Source organism: Dasypus novemcinctus, chromosome 6, assembly GCF_030445035.2.
Source record: "Dasypus novemcinctus isolate mDasNov1 chromosome 6, mDasNov1.1.hap2, whole genome shotgun sequence".
In the NCBI taxonomy this organism is placed as follows: domain Eukaryota; kingdom Metazoa; phylum Chordata; class Mammalia; order Cingulata; family Dasypodidae; genus Dasypus; species Dasypus novemcinctus.
Genome location: NC_080678.1, coordinates 40038747 through 40057954, shown reverse-complemented (window position 1 = coordinate 40057954; position 19208 = coordinate 40038747). Strand labels below are relative to the sequence as shown.

Genomic DNA, 19208 nt, shown 5'->3' with positions numbered 1-19208 from the left:
GGAGCAATAATTACCAGAGTAATGTGATAGAACTTAAACACAATTGGCATTATGGCCTGCTCCCATGGAGAGAGAACATGTACGGTATTACAAACCTGGAGCTTGGATCTATTAACTGCAATTCAAAGAGGTACTTGTGCTTTGATCTGAGCATTGGTTAGTATTAAGTACTGTACCTATATTTCTGATGAATGTAATCTCTTCTGTTCTAGAAAATATACAGGATATTGAACATGTTAAAAGTGTTAGTAAACTTAATTCATTTCCTAAGTAGCTAATGAACATGCTCTCTTAAGCACTTTCTTTTGCTTGCCATATACTTGTCTTGTTGCCTACATGGTCTTTATGAGTTTATGTCTAGGGCAGTGCCTCTCTTCATACCTCTCCGACCTGTCCTAGGCATAAAACACCACCATGGGAAAATTGGGGTTGGCAGTTTATGCCAAACCCAGCAGGTCTACCACAATCTCTCCCAGAGTTAACCAGCAGCATAAAAGAACTCAAGGAATGCTGATTCCCATCAACTTTGGGAGGATATAGCCCCTGAAGATAACTTGCCTTTCTCACACTCATGGTCCAGTATGTCATGGCTGGCCTCCTTTTTGGGCCTGCTTACCACTATCTTCTTTATCCTTTTAGTAGGACAATGTATCTTAAATTCTAACTAAGTTTATTTCTTCCAGAATCAACACCTTCCATAAGGTATTAGTCATGCAGGGATTTCATCCAGTTCCAACTATGGTGCTGGACTTGCCTTTCTTCATCATCAATAGAATAGCCAGAGAGTTTACACTCTATCAGGTAGGGCCTAATGCCCCCTAACCAACAGGAAGCAGCTATGGAAGAATGACCATTGGCCTTCAGCTCCCCAGTAAGAATAAGGGTGTAAACTTTCTGAGGGGGGAGTTGAGGCAGTTTAGAATAGGGAAAGGGAAGACTTGGGTCACGGCTGAATACCCGGCAGAAAACATGCCTGGCAGACACCGTGGCCATGAGACCCTGCCTGGAAACTCCGAGGGGAAGGCTGGCAGAAAGATTCCGTGAGGTCCTGACTGTGAGCTCCCATGTGGAACTCTTTCTGGGGTCAAGGAGAAGCCCTGGATAACCCCAAACAGGCTTCCTGTTTGGGTCTCTTAGAGCTAAAATGCGGGGATCGTAAGGCAACCAATCAGCACAGCAAACAGCTGGGGCCCCTCCCCACATTAAGAAGGGGGAGAGGAGTGAAGGTTTTAAAAAGGCTTAACCTGGGGCCCCCATGCATGCAACCCAACCTGTAGCATGTCTAGGACTGTGTACTCTTTTCCTAGTTCATAATAAACTCTTTACTCCCTTGTCTACCCTATGGTGTGTACGTAATTCTTTTAAGTGACATAAGCCAAGAACCTTGGAGCCCAGAACCCAAAGCCTTCCACCAACAATATCAACCCTCCTATGATTCTATGAATCAGTTTCTTAAGTAATACAAGAAGACAGTTGGCCTCTAAACCATAAGCCCAGAAAACTGGCCTAGAGTCACAGCCTGGTGAGCTGGTTAAAGAGAGGTACACTGTGAGAGTATATTTTAGTTTTTGCTTTAGCCACTAGTAAATCTCCCTAAAGCACTCATGTTAAACATGGGTTACAGACTCAATGGATCACAAAATCAATTCCATAGGTCTTGATCAGCATTGTCATTTATTTTTTCCTTTTTCTGTGTGAAATAGAACAATAGAATAGAATGGACTAGAAAATAACATAATGCACCACACATAGCAAAGGTAAAAACTATTTTGGGAAACTTGTTTCCATTAAATATGTGTGTGTGTGTATGCATGTCATGATATAAATATATTACCATGGTTGCCCTAAAGAACAAAAGCGAAGGGACACAACCATGCAGAGACAGCAGGGAGACTGACACTCTGGGTTGAGGTGACAAGTTTTAATGACACAGCCAATAGCCACACACTCATACTTGGTTCCTTGAGACACCTTGATCTTTGGGGCTATACCTTACACAGAATCAACACGGAAAAGCAGATGAGCACCGCGGGCAACTCTCCTGCTTCTAGCGAGAGGGGCAATATCTCTTGACATATCATGCTCAAAGTACCTTTTTATTCTTCTTAAATAAAAACCTTAATTTGCTCTGACCTCCACAAAAGCTCTAATCACAAGGGATGCTCTCTTCACTGAAACAGGCAGCCTCACCAGCTCAGGCATTTCAGTCCTTTAGTAGTCTCTACGACATGATATAGACAGCTAGGCTTGTGCAGGCAGGGAACACACGGGACACAGAACCACTTTGGTGGTGCTGGTTTGGAGGGTGTTTCTTCACTGGATTTTGGTGACTGCTTCATGGATGGAGTTGGCCACATAATCTAGATTTTTAGTGGTTAGGCCACTCATGTTGATTCGACCACTTGGCAGCAGATAGATGTGTTTTTCATTGACCAGATATTCAGCCTGCTTAGCTGTTGAAAACAGAAAGAAGACAGAATCAGAGTAGTCAGAATCATTTAAATAGTGGAGGTTCAATAGATATGATAATTACAATTCCCTTTCTATCCCCCTAACAGACAGAAACAAAACAAAAGGAACCATTTCATCCAACTGACATATAGGAATATAAACTAACTGGATTCCAGAAAGTATCTCTTGTTAGTTAACTGTCTAATCCCCAGAGAGCTCAATATGGCTATAGTTACCTGCTCCTGATAGGAACTGTAATCCAGGACTACCTCCCAACCAAATCTCATCCATTACATTCATCTGGATGCTCCTGTCAACTAACAGTGACCATCAGACTTAAGAATATTCCACTGTTATGACAAACTGGTTAGAAAATGCTTCCTTTATCTCCTCTCTATTCTGTTTGCTTTATTCTACCTTTCAGAAATCCACTAAGATGCCTGGGTCCAACAGTTGTACATGATGGTTGCAGGAAAAAAAAGCATGATCCAGCATCTTCCCTACTGCTTTTCCCTCTCCATGCTATAGAAATGAATCCATGCCACCCCTGCCCACAACACACACCCCCCTCTATTTTCCCACCACTAATAATTCAGGTAGAATTAACCTCTAATAACATCTCTTTCACCAACACACACAATCCTCTTTTTAAGCTTACTTTCCTTTCTTCCACTTACTTCTAGCTCTGACACAATCACCTCTACCACGTCATTCCATTTGGTAATTACCAACAAATAACTTTGTCTGAGAAGTCTAGGAATAATGCTAGTGATGCTTCTGTAGGTTAAAAAAAAAAAAAAAAAAAAGCTCTAATATGAAATCTCTAAAAGTGCCAGAAGTCCCTTCAGCACGACCTAAGGTGGACTTCAACCTGTACATTCTCCTTAATTTAAAGATATGTTTTTAAATGATTAAATTTCATTGTTTCTTATCTGTTTTATTACTAGAATTACAACTTTGTTTTCTACTAGTTTTTTTCTGTCAATATACAGGTTTTGTATATTTATGTAATTTATAATGTGACCACATTATAAGTCAAAGAAATTTTGTAGGATAGCCTGGGAAGCCAAGCACCATTTGTAACAGTGGGTCTATGCAAAAGTGTATTTCTATTTTCAAATGACTGAGGTACAGAAGAGTTTGGGGGTGTAACCCATTGTAAAACAGGAAAAGATTCCTCTCTGCTTGGACCGGAATAGAGAATGGCTAGCTCTGTCTATCCTGGGCTCTGCTCTGTGGCACAGAGAAGGCAACATGAAACACACTTGAGGATTCTACTGAGGACCTAGAAGCAACACCCTTTGACATTTTACTTTTACAGTACACTATTCAGTGCCCCATGCAGGATGGGTACTTAATAGATGCCATGTGAATAAAACAACAGGCTAAAAAAAAAACAAAGATGTCTCTGACCTGGCATCATCAGACTTTCATTCATTTCTCAATACACTCTTTCAAAGAGATGCAGGAATGCTTTCTCTTGCATCACATATGAAATAGGAAAGGATTGCCTGTACTTCCACTATGCTACAATCCCTATAGCATTCTTACAAAATTTTTACTGATTTTCACCTAAGACTTTCATCTTCACGATACCTCCAATTTGACAGAATGGAGTAATAATAATAAAATCAAAATAATCAGAGGAGCAAACATGTTGTGACAGGCATTGTTCTAAGCACTTTATATTAACTCAGTTAATCTTGATAATAACCTTATCATCCCCATGTTACAGAAAGGGCATAGAGAAGTTAAATAACTTTCCCAAGGTTACACGGCTGTAAGTGGTGGCTCTGGGATTTTAACGCAGGCAATGTGGCTCCTGAGTCTGGGCTCTTAACCATGACACTGTGCTGTCCCTCTGTGGAAGTGGGAAACCTGGATTCTCCACCAGGCTCCCTGTGTGCCCCTCCAAAGAAACAAAGCAAGCAAGCTTCCCGAGCAGCCTTGACTGGATTTCAATGTGTAAATTAAGAGTCATCAAAGGAAATAAAGCTTAACCTCACACACCAGGAGCACTCCACTGTTCAGTAAAGTCAATACAGAATGGACTGGATCTAGTACTGGAGGAAAAAAGGCCCAAAAGGATATTATTGGGACATACAAAAAAATTGGAATATAGACTGTAAGCTTTATATCAATGTTAAAGTTCTTGAACTTGATAATTATACTTAAGATAGTTATATAAATTAATATCCTATTCTTAAGAAATGTACATGAAAGTTATTACGTGTTCAAGGAGCATGGTGTATAGAATATACTCTCAAGTGTTTAGTAAACTGATGGATGGATGGATATAGCAAATGTGGTAAAATGTTAAAATTGGTGGATATGGGTATTCGGGAGGGGTGGTAATGCTGGAGTTCTCTGTATGGGTTTGTATTATTTTTATTTGAAATAAAAAGTTTAAGGGGGAAAAAAACAGGCCTATGCCCAGGAGGCAGCAGTTGTGGTAACAGGGATGCACTACCTTTTTTTTTCATAAAAATGAAACTTCTCTACTTTTTGGGGCAAGGAAAGCATCACAGTTTAAGAACTAGTAAAAGGTAGGGAATTTTATTACAAAAAAAGGCCAATATACACTTACACAATTTTTAAAATATAATTTCAGGGTTTCACAGATCTCCTAAAGTGCATCCAGATTTCTAGTTAAAAGCCTCTGTAGTGATAGATGGATAAAATGTGATAAAAGGAAGTACGGTAAAATGATAACTGTAGAAACTAGGTAGTGAGTTTACAGGTGTTTCCTGATAAATTACAGTAAAAAACTGTAAATTGCTCTCTCCACAAGGTGGCTACCAGCGATCATGCCCCACTCTCACTGCAGGTTGCCACTGACTGAAAGGAACATAAAAATCCTTTGCATCAAGTACAGTGGTGTGACAGCCTATCACTGATCATGGCTTTTGACTAGCAAATTCAGATTCCTGGGTTACAGCTCTGAGTGTAGCCACTGTTTCAACCCTGCCCTGGACAAAGGTGGTGGCAGCCATTATTTCAACTCTCCCCAGACAGGGGTGGAGGCAGTGGAGATTTGCAGGCACAGGGTTTCCTCAGGGCTGAGGGGGAAAGTTAGCAGTTGCATGTGCTGGACAGGCCAAGGAAGCTCAGCTTTGGGGAGTCTTAGAGTAGTTTTGGCCACCCTTCCTAACCCCCTCCATATGGTTCTCTGGAGACAGTCTGCACCCCGTTTGTGGGTCCCTGGCCCTGTTCTGGCTGGGAAAGACTGAATTAGGAAAAGTCCTCTCTGGGATGACCCTCCTCCCATAATTTGTCCTCCAGGCAAAAGCTGCCTAAGACAATGAAAGGAATGTAAAAGAAACTATAGAGGCAGACAGTCTGGGAGAAAGACCTCCTGGCTTCAGATACCTGGGAGAGGGAAGTTTATCTCCTAGGAAACAGAGAGAACAACCAAACAAATGGAGGAACTTTACTAACAAGCAAAGGCCCAGGGTAATACAGAGGCCAAGTAAGACAGGAAAGACCCTGCACAGTGCATCTGCCTTGGGCAGACCTTCCTGATAGGAGGGCTGAAGTTCAAGAAAATGTCTTATCACTGGCTGGTTACAAAACCAAGCTGGGAGTAAATCCCAGAGTTAACACTTCAAAATAGTAAAATGTAGAGTGTGCAATAAAAGAGTACAAAACAAAGAGGAAATGAGGGCCCATCAAAAAGAAATAGAGAAAACACCAATGAAGAAGACGAGAATGTGGCTATATCAAGCAAATCCTTTAAAAAATGATCTTAAAATGCTTAAGGAGATGAAAGTACAGAGAAAGAACTATAGGACATCATGGAAAACAATGAATGAACAATATGAGAGCTTTAGTAAAGAGACAGAAATTTTAAACCAAACCAAACAGAACTACTGGAGTTAAAGACCCCAATAACTGAAATGAAAAATACTCATGAGGGGAGGTGGACATGGCTCTCAACTGAATGAAGCATCCACCTACCATATGGAGGATCCAGGGTTTGACACCCAGGGCCTCTTGACCCATGTGGTGGGCTGGCCTGGGAGCAGTGCTGCCACATACAAGGGGTGCCATGCTACGTGGGGGTGCCCCTGCATAGGGGAGCCCCACATGCAGGGAGTGCGCCCTGTAGGGAGAGCTACCCTGTGTGAAAAGGGTGCAGCCTGCCCAGGAGTGGTGCAGCACACATGGAGAGCTGACGCAGCAAGATGATGCAACAAAAAAGAGATGCAGTTTCCCTGTGCCACCTGACAATGCAAGTGGATGCAGAAGAACGCACAGTGAATGGGCACACAGAGCAGACAGTGGATGGGCGGGGAAGGGGAGAGAAATGGATAGGAGTAAATCTTTAAAAAAAAAAGTGCTCATGAGGATTTCAAGAGCAGATTAGAGCAAGCAAAAAAAAAATCAGTGAACTTGAAGATAAGACATTTAAAATGAGTCAGGCTGAGGAATAGAAAGAAAAAAGAAATAATAAAAGTGAAAATAGCCTAAGACAGCTATGGGACTCCATCAAACACACCAATATATATGTTATGGGAGTCCTAGAAGAAGAAGAGAGAAAGGGCAGAAGGAAGAGTCAAAGAAATAATGACAGAAGACTTCCCAAACTGAGCAAAAGATGTGACTATGCACATTCAATAAGTTCAGAGAACACCAAATAGGATAAACGTGAAGCAAAATACACCTCGTCATATACTGATTATAATATCAAATGCAAAGGTCAAGGAGAGACTTCTGAAAGCTGCAAGAGAAAATCAACATGTTACATACAAAGGAATACCAATTAGATTAAGTGCCGATTTCTAATCAGAAACCACGGAGGCAAGAAGGCAATGGATTGGAATACTTAAAAAGTGTTGAAGGAAAAGAACTGCCAGCCAAGAATTTTATATCTGGCAAGAGTCTCTTTCAAAAATGAGGGAGAGATTAAGACATTCTCACATAAACAAAAGCTGAGGGAGCTCATCACCACTAGACCTGTCCTATAAGCAATGCTAACAGGAGATCTTCAGACTGAAACAAAAGGTCACTAGACAGTGGTTCAAAGCAGCATGAAGAAATAAAGACATGCGGTAAATGTAATAACATGTGTAATAATAAATGCCAGTATGATTATATTGTACTGTTTTGTATGCAGCCGTGTAGTGGAAGCAGAGAGGATTCAGTGACTGCGTATTGAAGGCTAAGACATAGGAATTCTCTGAGAAGAAAGGTTTATTTTGACTGGCTGGGCCCAGAGGACTCCTGTCCAAAAAACGGAGCCCAGAGTAGGGCCTTTAGGTTATTTCTATACAAGAGACACATGTGGTGGGGCCAGAGAGGTTTAGAGGTCAAAAAGACTTTCTTTGTTAGTTTTTTAGGGTTTAGGGGTTTGTTTGAATACCAGCTAAGCTTGAATGAACATATTGCCCACATTCTGTCTGGATATAACTTAGAAAACATATTCAGTCTACATCTTTTCTGAAGATTCAAAGCCTATAGGGCCTCTATCACTTAATTGGCTTTCTAGAAACTAGGCACACTTGGATATAGAATTAGATAAGTTTGAATTCACGCACAAGGTATATTAACTCCAGTTCTTAATTCCTACAGGCACTAATTGCAAATGCATAAAAAGTAATGATAAATCTGTATTTGTGGACACATAATGTACAAAGATATAAGTGGTGACAAGTACAAAAAAATGACAGGGGAATAGAGGAGTATAGGAAAAGTATACATGCATGCTATTGAGGTTAAGTTAGTATCAAAGAACATATAATTGTTATATATCTAGGACATTAAATTTTAGCCCTATGGGAACACAAGAAAACAGATGAAAAATATATCCAGATAAAATGAGAAAGCACGCAATATGGTACAACACAAAGAAAGCAAACAAATACGAAAGTAGGCTTTAAAGAAGTGAAGGACAAAAGAGGCTTACAAAGGCTAAGTAGCAAAATGGCAAAAGAAAGACCTGTATTATCAGTAGTGACTTTAAATGTGAAAGGATTCCACTCTCCAGTCAAAAGGCAGAGACTGGCAGAGTGGAAAAAAGCCATATGCTTGTTGCAAGAGACTTACCTTATTAGGCTGACAGTGAAAGGAAAAAAATATATATATACCATGCAAGTAGTAATCAAAAAAGAGCTGGGGTAACTAATATCAGATAAAATAGACTTTAAGACAAAAACATTTATGAGAATCAAACATAGTCATGACATACTGATAAAGGGGACAAGGCAACAGGAAGTTTTAACAATCATAAATATATATGCACTTAACAGCAGAAGCCCAAAATATATGAAGTAAATACTGACAGATTTGAAGGGGAAAATTGGCAGTTCTGCATTAATAGTAGGAGATTTTAACACACCACTTTCAGTAATGGATAGAATATCTAGTCAGAAGATCATTAAGGAATGGATTACAGTGTACTGATATGCTATTCATGAACTATTGCAATTAGTAATCGAAGAAAATGTGGCATTGGTGTGGAGAAAGTGGCCATGGTGGCAGCTGGGGGTAGGGAGTGGGAGGAAGAGATGTGATGTGGGGGCATTTTCGGGGGTTGGAGTTGTCCTGGGTGGTGCTGCAGGGACAGTTACCAGACATTGTATGTCCTCCCATGGCCCACTGGGTGGACTGTGGGAGAGTGTGGGCTATGGTGTGGACCATTGACCAAGAGGTGGAACAGTGCTCAGAGATGTATTCACCAAGTGCAATGAATGTCTCACGATGATGGAGGAGGTTGTTGTTATGGGCGGAGGAGTGGAGTGAGGGGAGTGGGGGGTATTTGGGGACCTCATATTTTTTTAATGTAACATTAAAAAAATAAAGAAAGAAAGAAAAAAAAAGGAAGTATAGGACCTGAATGATAAAAAACCAACTAGACCTAACAGACATATGAGGAATAATGCACCCAACAAAAATAAGATATATATTCTTCTTGAGTGCACATGGATAATTCTTCAGGACAGAACCTATGTTGGGTTACAAACATATCTCAATAAATTTAAAAATATTGAAATCAGTTCTTTCAGCCAGCTTTCTGTGCCATCACAATGGTGCACATAAGAGCATCAACAATGCCAAGAAGAGAGGCAAATGCCAGGTTCTTATCTGGCCGTGCTCCAAAGTCATCATAAGGTTTCTAACTGTGATGATGAAGCATAGTTACATTGGAGGATTTGAAATCACTGATGATCACAGAGCTGGGAAAATTGTTGTGAACCTTACAGGGAGGCTAAACAAGTGTGGAGAGATTAGTCGCAGATTTGATTTAGAAAAATGGCAGTAATAATCTGTTCCTATTCCATCAGTTTGGTTTCATTGTACTGACAAGTTCAGTAGTCATGATGGACCACAAGGAAGCACGGCAAAAAAACACAGGAGAAAAAATCCTGGGATTCTTTTTCTAGGAATGTAAAACATACATGCAAATAAAATGCCTCCATGGGGAAAAAAAATTGAAATTATATAATGTATAATCTCTGATCATAATGGAATGAAGCTAGAAATCAGTAAGAGAGGGAGAAAGGAAAATACAATATACCAAAACTTATAGGATGCAGCAAAGGCAGTGCTGACAGGGAAATTTATAGCTCTAAATGCTTACATTAAAAAAATATTAAAGACTTCAAATCAGAGACATAACCTCAAAACTGGAAGAATTAGAAAAAGAGAGCAAATTAAAACCTCAAACAAGCAGAAGGAAGGAAATAACAAAGATCAGATATTTGCACACTAATGTTCAAAGTAGCATTATTCACAAATTGTCAAAAGGTGGAAGCAAGTCAAGAGTCCATCAACCAATGAATGGATAAATAAAATGTGGTATATACACACAATGGAATATTATTTAGCTGTAAAAATGAAGTCCTGATACATACGACAACATGACTGAACCTTGAAGACATCATGTTGAGTGAAATAAGCCAGACAAAAAAGAACAAATAGTACTTGACCTCACTGATTTGAAACAACTAGAATAAGCAAAATCATAGAGTTAAAATCTAGAATATAGGTTACCTGGGGATGGGGGTGGGAATAGGGAATGGGAAGTTAAGGCTTAAAATGTACCGGGTTCCTATTTGGAATGATGGAAATGTTTTAGTAATAGATGGTGGTGATGGTAGCACAACATTGTGAATGCAATTAATAACACTGAAATATATATCTAAACATGATTAAAAGGGGAAATGTTCGATTATATATATGGTAATAGAAGAAAAAATTTAAAACAAATCCATGGAACTACACTATACAGTGAACCCTAAATTAAACCATGGACTTCAATTAATAGTACAATTATAAAAATGTGCTTTCATCAACTATAACAATTGTTCCATACCAATGCTGGATGTTGATGGTGGGGTGGCATATGGGAATCCTGTATTTTATGCATGAGTTTTCTGTGAACTCACAACTTATCTAATGAAGAAAAAAAAATTTTTTTTAAATTTTTCTCACAAAATGTTGGAATTTTTTAAAAAAACATGTTTTTTTTAAAAAGTAAATGGTGCTAAGTGCTAAAAATATAACCTTTCTATCAGTCTATTCTTGTCATTTTTCAATTCATAATAAAACTAATGTTGCAACAGGGGGAGGATATGGATATTTATGGGGAGACATCACCATCTTGGAAGCTTTTAGAATATTACTACTAAAGACCATTTTCATTACACACAAAATTTTTACAATTTCAAAATTTTACTTATTCAAGTGAACTAATACCCCCCTTCCATAGTCATGAGGACATCTATAGCTAACTGAGATATCTCTTTACTTTCTTGGGTACCCTTATTTTACCCCAAAGTATTTCAAAGGGTCTACAATAAAATTCCTACCACTTTTCTTATTTATATTTAATTCATTGACTTTTTCTGAACCCATTTCAAACCAGTACTCTGGCAGTCCTGGCTTTAATACCTCCTGGTGCCTCTGATGTCCCACCATTACTCAAATTAGTCACACATCCCCTCCTAAAGCCACTCAGACCAGAAGCTTTACATGCAGGTAAGTGGCCATATCTATACTATGTGACCAGAGGTGTAGCCAGTAGGTGGTCATTATTAAATGAATGACTCCTCTGTCATCAGTAGGAACTGCCGATTGCTGATATGCTCTACTGATAGCTGACCAAGATTATGCATGGCTACCTACTGGATTTTTAATCAGCACTTAATTTCAATTACCAATCTAAGTTTGTATTTACTGTGAAGTGAAGAGATAACTTCGTAAGTTCTTTGAGGTTCACTCTTTGAGACTAGGAAAGACATGCTAAGAAATTAGGTCATTCAATAATGATATATAGTATTTATACTTAAGATTAAGGTAAAGTGGGAAGCAGATTTGGCTCAACAAATAGAGTCTGCCTACCACTTAGGAGCTCCAGGGTTCAAACCCAGGGTCTCCTGACCTGTGTGGTGAGCTGGCCCATGCGCAGTGCTAATGCGCGCAAGGAGTGCCAGGCCATGCAGGGGTGTCCCCCGCATAGGGGAGCCCCATGCACAAGGAGTGCACCCCTCAAAAAGAGCTATCCTGCACGAAAAAAGCACAGCCCGCCAAGGAGTGGCGCTGCACACACAGAGAGCTGACGCAGCAAGATGAAGCAACAAAAAGAGACAGATTCCCAGTGCTGCTGACGAGAATGCAAGCAGACAAAGAACACACAGCGAATGGACACAGAGAGCAGACAATGGAGGAGTGGAGAGAAATTTTTAAATGAATGAATAAATAAATAAATAAAAAAGAGTAAGGTAAAGCCAAATGGCACCTGAGTACCTATGAGAGACTTATCATAAATCAAGGCTCCAAGCTCTAAATTCTGTTGTTTTCCAGCACTGGCTCTGAGCCACTTCTCAGCCCATGCATATGAAATGTCTTGGTTATGGATCAGCAGGACAATGATATTCTAAGACCAATGAGTTCAAGAGATGGGTAGGACACAATGAGAAAACCTAACTTGTTCTGGTCCAAAGCAATAGATGACTAATTAGCTGATAGCTAATGGAGGTGAGATCAAAAACATTGGCCAAGAGAGTACTCAATGTCTACCTTGTACATGGGTACTTGACATGGCAGGGGCCACTTACGGTTTAACCCAGTGAAACTGAACATTCCAATTTGTTCAGTGATATGATTCCAGGTTCCAGGGGTCTTGAGGGCTTCTAATCGTGCTCTGAGTTCAGACCTCATGGTCAGAATCCGGTCAGCCATGGTCTTCACATTTTCTGTCCTGAAGAGAAGACAGTGATATAAATTCCAATCTAGACAGGCAGGATTGTACACAGAGATTTAAAAACAGAAATTTAATCTATAATCCATATGCCAGTGGTGCCCTGAATCTCAGCAGAGCTGCAACACCTACTTTCCAGTTTGTTGGACTCACTCAGGACAACTAACAAGGAGATGATGATGGACAATGACCTTCTAAAGGAACAGAGAGTCTGCAACTGCAAGCAAGATAGTCCCATCCATCTGCCCTATGGGATCTAAGCTCCGTCTCAATTAGAAGCAGAGTGGGCATCACCATCCCCAAATCCTCAAGACTGAGGAATGAACAATGGACTGAAATAGACATTATTATTCTAGTATAGACTTATTATCGTTTGTTTTTTTAGTACTGCACTTTATTTTTTTTAGATTTATTTATTTTTATTTATTTCTCTCCCCTTCCCCCCCAAGTTGTCTGCTCTCTGTGTCCATTTGCTGTGTATTTTTCTGTGACCACTTCTATCCTTATCAGCGGCACCGGGAATCTGTGTTTCTTTTTGTTGCATCATCTTGTGTCAGGTCTCCGTGTGTGCAGCGCCATTCTTGGGCAGGCTGCACTTTCTTTTGCGCTGGGCGGCTCTCCTTACGGGTGCACTCCTTGCGCGTGCAACTCCCCTATGTGGGGGACACCCCTGCGTAGCACAGCACTCCTTGCACGCATCAGCACTGCGCATGGGCCAGCTCCACATGGGTCAAGGAGGACCAGGGTTTGAACCGCGGACCTCCCATGTAGTAGGCAGAGGCCCTATCCATTGGCCAAGTCCGCTTCCCTTTATTATTATTCTAGCAATGGAAGAACTCTTATCATTGATATAAAGGCAGTGACCATCAGAGGTTCTGAGGGATGGGACAGGGAAGAATAAGTGTAATATGGGGCATTTTTGGGATATTGGAATTGTCCTGAATGACACTGCAGTGACAGATACAGGCCACTGTATATTTTATCACAACAATGAGGGATGTTGTTGATGCGGGAAAGTGTGGGAGAGGGAGGGAGCAGAGCATATGGGAATTCCTTTATTTTTTATGTAATGTTTATTTACTCTAAGCAACTTAAAAAATTTTTTTTAAATTTGGTTTAATGAAATTATTCTAAAATTTTTTAGATGATGAATGTACAACATTGTGACTATACTAAAAGCCATTGATTATACACTTTGGATAGAATAGCTAGAAACAGCAGCTATGCTGAGTGGGGGGAACAGAGAGAGATTGAGAAGTGGGGAATTTTCTTGTTTGTCTGTTTTTTGTTTATTATTATTATAATAGAAATAATGAAAATGCTCTAATAATGATTGAAGTGATGAATGCATAACTAAGTGATTAAAGCAAATACCATTGATTGTAAAAAAAAAATTGTGATTAATTAAAAAAAAAAAAAGGAATCATGACCTGCCAATTACGGTATATGGGTACATGGATGGACAGATGAGCAGAAGAGAGAACTACATCTACCAGGCAGGAGAGAACTGTATTTACTAATGGAGTCCAGTGCTAGACATGGGTATACTGACTGTAATACCAGTAATGCTTTACTTCACACTTCACTGAGGTGCTGATATAGACAGGAAAATATATTTTACCAGGCCTAATTAAAAAGAAATTGCAGATTTAGTTACTAGATAAAAACTAGTTTCAACATAAGAAAAAATATATGTAAATTAGAGAATGAGAAAAAGAAATCCAAAAGCTGTCATTATAATTTAAAGTTGGATATTCTTATTCCATCAGGAATTCCTTCCTATGTTTCCCAAATTTAAGGGGAGGAGGACTGGGTGGCAGAAGAATAGTGGAAACTCCCATTCATTGAGTACCTTTACCTATGTTCTAGGAGTACTAAGCACAGATACCATCCCATTTTACAGAAATAGCTGAGATTCAGAGGTTAAAGTAATTTTGTCCTGCCTCTGCTAAAATAAAAGGAAAATACGTAGTGTCATTTAATGGGACAGCTATGTTTAACAACCCCACCCTTTGCTCATCAGGCTTTGAACCCCTTACCATTCCTTAAAGAGCTCAGGGTCAGAAAGTGTACATGCCACAATTCGAGCTCCCTGAGCGGGAGGATTGGACCAAGTAATTCGCACAATCTTCTCCAACTGGGAAAGGACACGCAGGATGCTATCAGGTTCTTTTCCAACCACAGTTAGATTCCCCACTCGCTCATCTAGAGAAAGGGACGAGAATCAGCCTTGGCTGCAGTGACTGATGGGAGAGGTGGGGGAGGGGGCAGCAGGCGGGGCTGTAACTCAGGAGAACACTCACTGTAGAGCCCGAAGTTCTTAGAGAAGGACTGTGCACAGAAGAGCTCAAAGCCTTCAGACACAAAATAGCGAACGGCCCAGGCATCTTTGTCCAGGCTTCCAGATGCAAAGCCCTGATAGGCTAAGTCAAAGAAGGGGAACAGAAACCGGCGCTGCAGGGAAGGAAAATGAGTTAGTGCAGGAAATCCTTTTGGAACCGACCTCAGACACCAGCCTTCCTTCCCTAACTGGTACATGGAAAGAATTTCTAACACCATCCATTTCTCTTCTTTCTACACCCAACCACCAGTCTACATCTGTTTGTTCAGCTAAACACCAACCAAGAAATGTAACAACTTCAGTAAATCTTACTTCCTAGAGAGTCATGATGCAGCTTTGCCAAATGAGCTTAGTTTTGAGGCTTGAAGGTAATGTCCTACATTGGTGGATTCTTCCCCAAGAATTTCTGATGCGACAAGCTCAGTCAAGTGCAGGCTCAGTATCCCCAGGGCCTCCTCACAACCTTAAGGTTGTTCTAGAATCACTCTATTCTTATCACTCTTCTTTTTTCAAAGAGCTCCCCATGCTGAATCTGCTTCTCCCACTGGTCTCCCTCTTAAGTGACAACACTTCCTTGCCTCCAACTGTCCAAACCAGAAACCTGGGTATATCCTCCACAGCTTATCTCCCATATCCATCAGACAAGTCTCCTGAAAACTCTAGACTCCACTACCCCAAAGCCACCTACTTCAGGCCACCATCAACTTCTGCCTGAATTATGGCAACAGCTTCCTAACTGTGCTCCCAGTCTACCTCATCTTGCCCCTTCTGATCCTTTCTCCACTCTGTAGTCAGGGACCTGAAGTCAGTGCACACCCGATCATCCATTCCCTGACTTCAAAGATTTCAAGGACTCTCAATGCCCGCAGGATGAAGTCCAACTCCTCAGCAGGGGGTCTGGCCCTATTACCCCCCCAACTCCCTCTGAACTCTAGGCCATACCCACAACAAGAATTACTTTCACTTCCTTAAAGGGGCCATAATCTCTCTGTCTTGGGCTTTTGGCCACCCTCTTCCCTCTGCAAGAAACACTCCTTCTCTGAGCACACACATACACCCCCTGCCCGCTGCCAATGCCTTCTGAAATCTTCCTCCTCCTCCAAGTGTCAAATGGAAACCACTTCTTCCAGGAAGGTTTCCTCTGCCACCACCCTGCACACATACAAACACACTCTCCCCCAAAGTCTGGGTCGTATCCCACCATAGTAATCCCAACACAACTGTCTCACAGTATGGTAGGTGCCTTAGCACTTGGCTGTCTTCCTAAGCAGGCTGTACACCCTCTGAGGACAGGGACCATATCTGCTTGATTCACTGATACATCTCCATAGTATCTAACACCTAATACTTTCTTGATAAATATTCTTTGAACACATTAATGACGAATATACACACTTTGAGCTACAAAGTCCAATTTAGAAAGTTATCCCACAGGGATTATAAAAGTAAGTTTTATTATATAATCTTTCATAAGAGCAAAAATCTGGAATAAACTTAAATGTCCCTCAATCAATTTAACTGATGCCTATTATGACATGTCCATGCAAGGACTACAATATGGCTATGAAAAATGATGCTGTATTCAACGACATATAAAGGAGTTTAAGTAAAAAACAAAGCATGTCACAACATATTATCAACAAAATGATCCCATTTTTGTAAAATATATAGATATATGTATACCTACACACATATGCATATACACACAAAGCTTGACATTCTATATACCAAAACATTAATAGTGGCCTTCTTTGGGTAATAGGATTTACAGTTGATATTTATTTTCTTCTTTGGATTTATCTCCATTTTTCAAATTCTTCAATAAACAGGAAGAACTTTTGAATCTATCACTTGTTTGTACATACAGTTTTTTAAAAGTTGCTCTGAAGGGCAGCTACCTTCATGACGGAGGCGATCTGCTTCCACTGCTCTGGAGTCGGGTCGGTCCCAGTTGGATTGTGTGCACAGCCGTGGAGGACGAAGATGGAGAACTCAGGAGCATTCTGAGGAAAAGTAAGCTGTGTCAGCTCTCACAGCAGCAAACTGGTCAGCAATGAAGGGCAAATAGGTTGCCGCAGGCTCTCATTTCGTGCTTTTTCAGAAACCACATCTGATTTGGGAAAGATGTCTCATACTCTCTCATTTAACAACTGCTTCTGACTCTTTCTCTAAACCACTCACCTCCAGATCATTCAGGAGACCCTCGAGGTCAAGCCCTCTCTTTGCGGCATCCCAGTAATGATAGGTACGAATGTCTTTAAAACCAGCGGCAGAAAATACACCATTATGATTCTCTGCAAACAAAGGAGTAAAACGTTAAGTGCTTTTACAAAACACCAAGAGGCACTGTTGGAAGGGATACAACCCAGCTTCCAGACACCAAATGGGCTCAACTTCCACCAGGTAACATCAAGACTGGGGGTTAAGATTTAGAAGGACTGCAACCAAGAACAAGTTCAGTCAGTCATGTTAATATCAAACTTATACCCTACTATAGTGGTACTTCCTGCATTTACAGTTAATGCCTTCTCTGGGGAGTGTCAACATATAGTAAAATATAAATTGACCATATGTCTTGGGAAAGAGTATTCCAATCTGAATTTGAGTATTGTGTTTCTTATGTACTGTCACAATTCACTGCTCAAACCATTCACAAATATCAGTGCACCCAGGGCTGGGTCACATTTTCTTTGTAACCAATGGGAATCATAAGGATAATTCTCCCTGGCTCTTTTTTTTTTTTTTTTGAGGTTCTGAGGGCTGGGAATTGAACCTGGGAACTTGTACGTGGGAAGCCGGTGCTCAACTACTGACCCACATCAGCTTCCCTGAGTTGGTTTTTTCATTTATTTTGCTAGTTGTTTGTTTTTGTTTTTTCAGGAGGCACTGAGAACTGAACCTGGGACCTCCGGTGTGGGAGGTGGACAATCAACCACTTAAGCCACATCTGCTCCCCTCCCTGGCTTCTTTTTTTCTCCCCTTGCTACAGCTAAAAGACTCACCCCAGGTTGGAGAGGATACATAGACGGGTGTGTCCTTGTTGTTTGTACCATTGTACCATCGAGCTAAGAACTCAGCTCCAATTCGAAGAGCACCGGTTCCCCCCAAAGACTGCACAGCCCCTACCTGAAAGAGAAGAGGCAGGGTCACTAGTTGATAATTGTGAAGTCAGGTAATATTAGGGAGGAAAAGGCAATAATGATGCTAATTTATTTTGCCCTTAAAATGCATTATCTCATCAAAGCCTCATAACAACTACATGAAGAAGATACTATTATTTGCCCACATTTACAAATGAGCAAACTGGGGCTAAAAGACATGAAGCACCTTGCCCAGAGTAACCCGAGGGGAAGAGCCAGGTCTTCAACCCAGCAAGCCTGACTCAATCGTCATGCAATCCTGTAAAGCAAGTTCTCAGCTCCCAACTGGCACCCGAGGAAATGGATTCAGAGGAGTGGTTTGCCATAAGACAAAGAGTTGGTAAGTGGCAAAGCTGGGCATAAAACCAGGTCTTCTCACTATAAATCTAATCACTATGCCCTTCTTTTGTTGTTCTGCCTATAGTTCCGATTTTGCCATTTTGCCATTCTGATTACAGAATGGTAGAAAAATGCCAGAAATTACGTGTTCCCTTTTATGTTTAAAAAAAGGATTAAGGAGAAAGAAGAAAAAGATCACATTATAAAGCCTATCCAAATAAAAGTAAGGAGGGGCATACACCAATCTGACAATAGTGTCAATCTCTGGAGAGGGCTCTAGGATAGGAAGCAATGGTCAAAGGGACTTGGATATAATCTGTAAGTTTGTTTAAAAAATAAGGAGAATGTATCCATGTATTACTTGTAAAACTTTAAAATAATTTGTTATCTAGACGCCTAGGATTTGCTATAAACTAATGCAGCTGGAGGAGAGGAGGAGTAGGCAGAGCAGTGTGTAAGACTGACCATATACAGATAATTGCTGTAGTAAGTTTGATCATTATGCTCTTTTCTTTACTTTTATATGTTTGAAATTTTCCACATTAAAAAGAAAAACTTCCTAAATTGTTTTAAACACCAGCATAACACTGATGCTAAAATATGGAGAGAAAAAAAGCAAAAGAGAACCTGTCTCATGAATATCAATACTTACTTCTTAAATAAACATTAATGAATCCAACAGAAGACTAAAAAAATCCCTTTATCAAGTGAGAGTCATTCCATGAATGCACGATTA

At 40.4% G+C, this 19208-nt stretch overlaps 1 protein-coding gene across 1 annotated transcript in view; it reads right to left on the bottom strand.

The window, feature by feature from the left end:
* Positions 1 to 1655: 1655 nt before the first annotated feature.
* Positions 1656 to 19208, bottom strand: part of GOT1 (glutamic-oxaloacetic transaminase 1) — a 36144-nt gene continuing 18591 nt past the window's right edge. The window contains exons 3-9 of the mRNA XM_004467145.5: positions 17996 to 18119; positions 17175 to 17287; positions 16892 to 16996; positions 14956 to 15106; positions 14692 to 14857; positions 12510 to 12652; positions 1656 to 2453 (exon numbers count right to left, since the gene is read on the bottom strand). Coding sequence (XP_004467202.1) covers positions 2314 to 2453; positions 12510 to 12652; positions 14692 to 14857; positions 14956 to 15106; positions 16892 to 16996; positions 17175 to 17287; positions 17996 to 18119 — 942 coding nt within the window. The 3' untranslated portion in view covers positions 1656 to 2313. The remainder of the gene's footprint in view (positions 2454 to 12509; positions 12653 to 14691; positions 14858 to 14955; positions 15107 to 16891; positions 16997 to 17174; positions 17288 to 17995; positions 18120 to 19208) is intronic.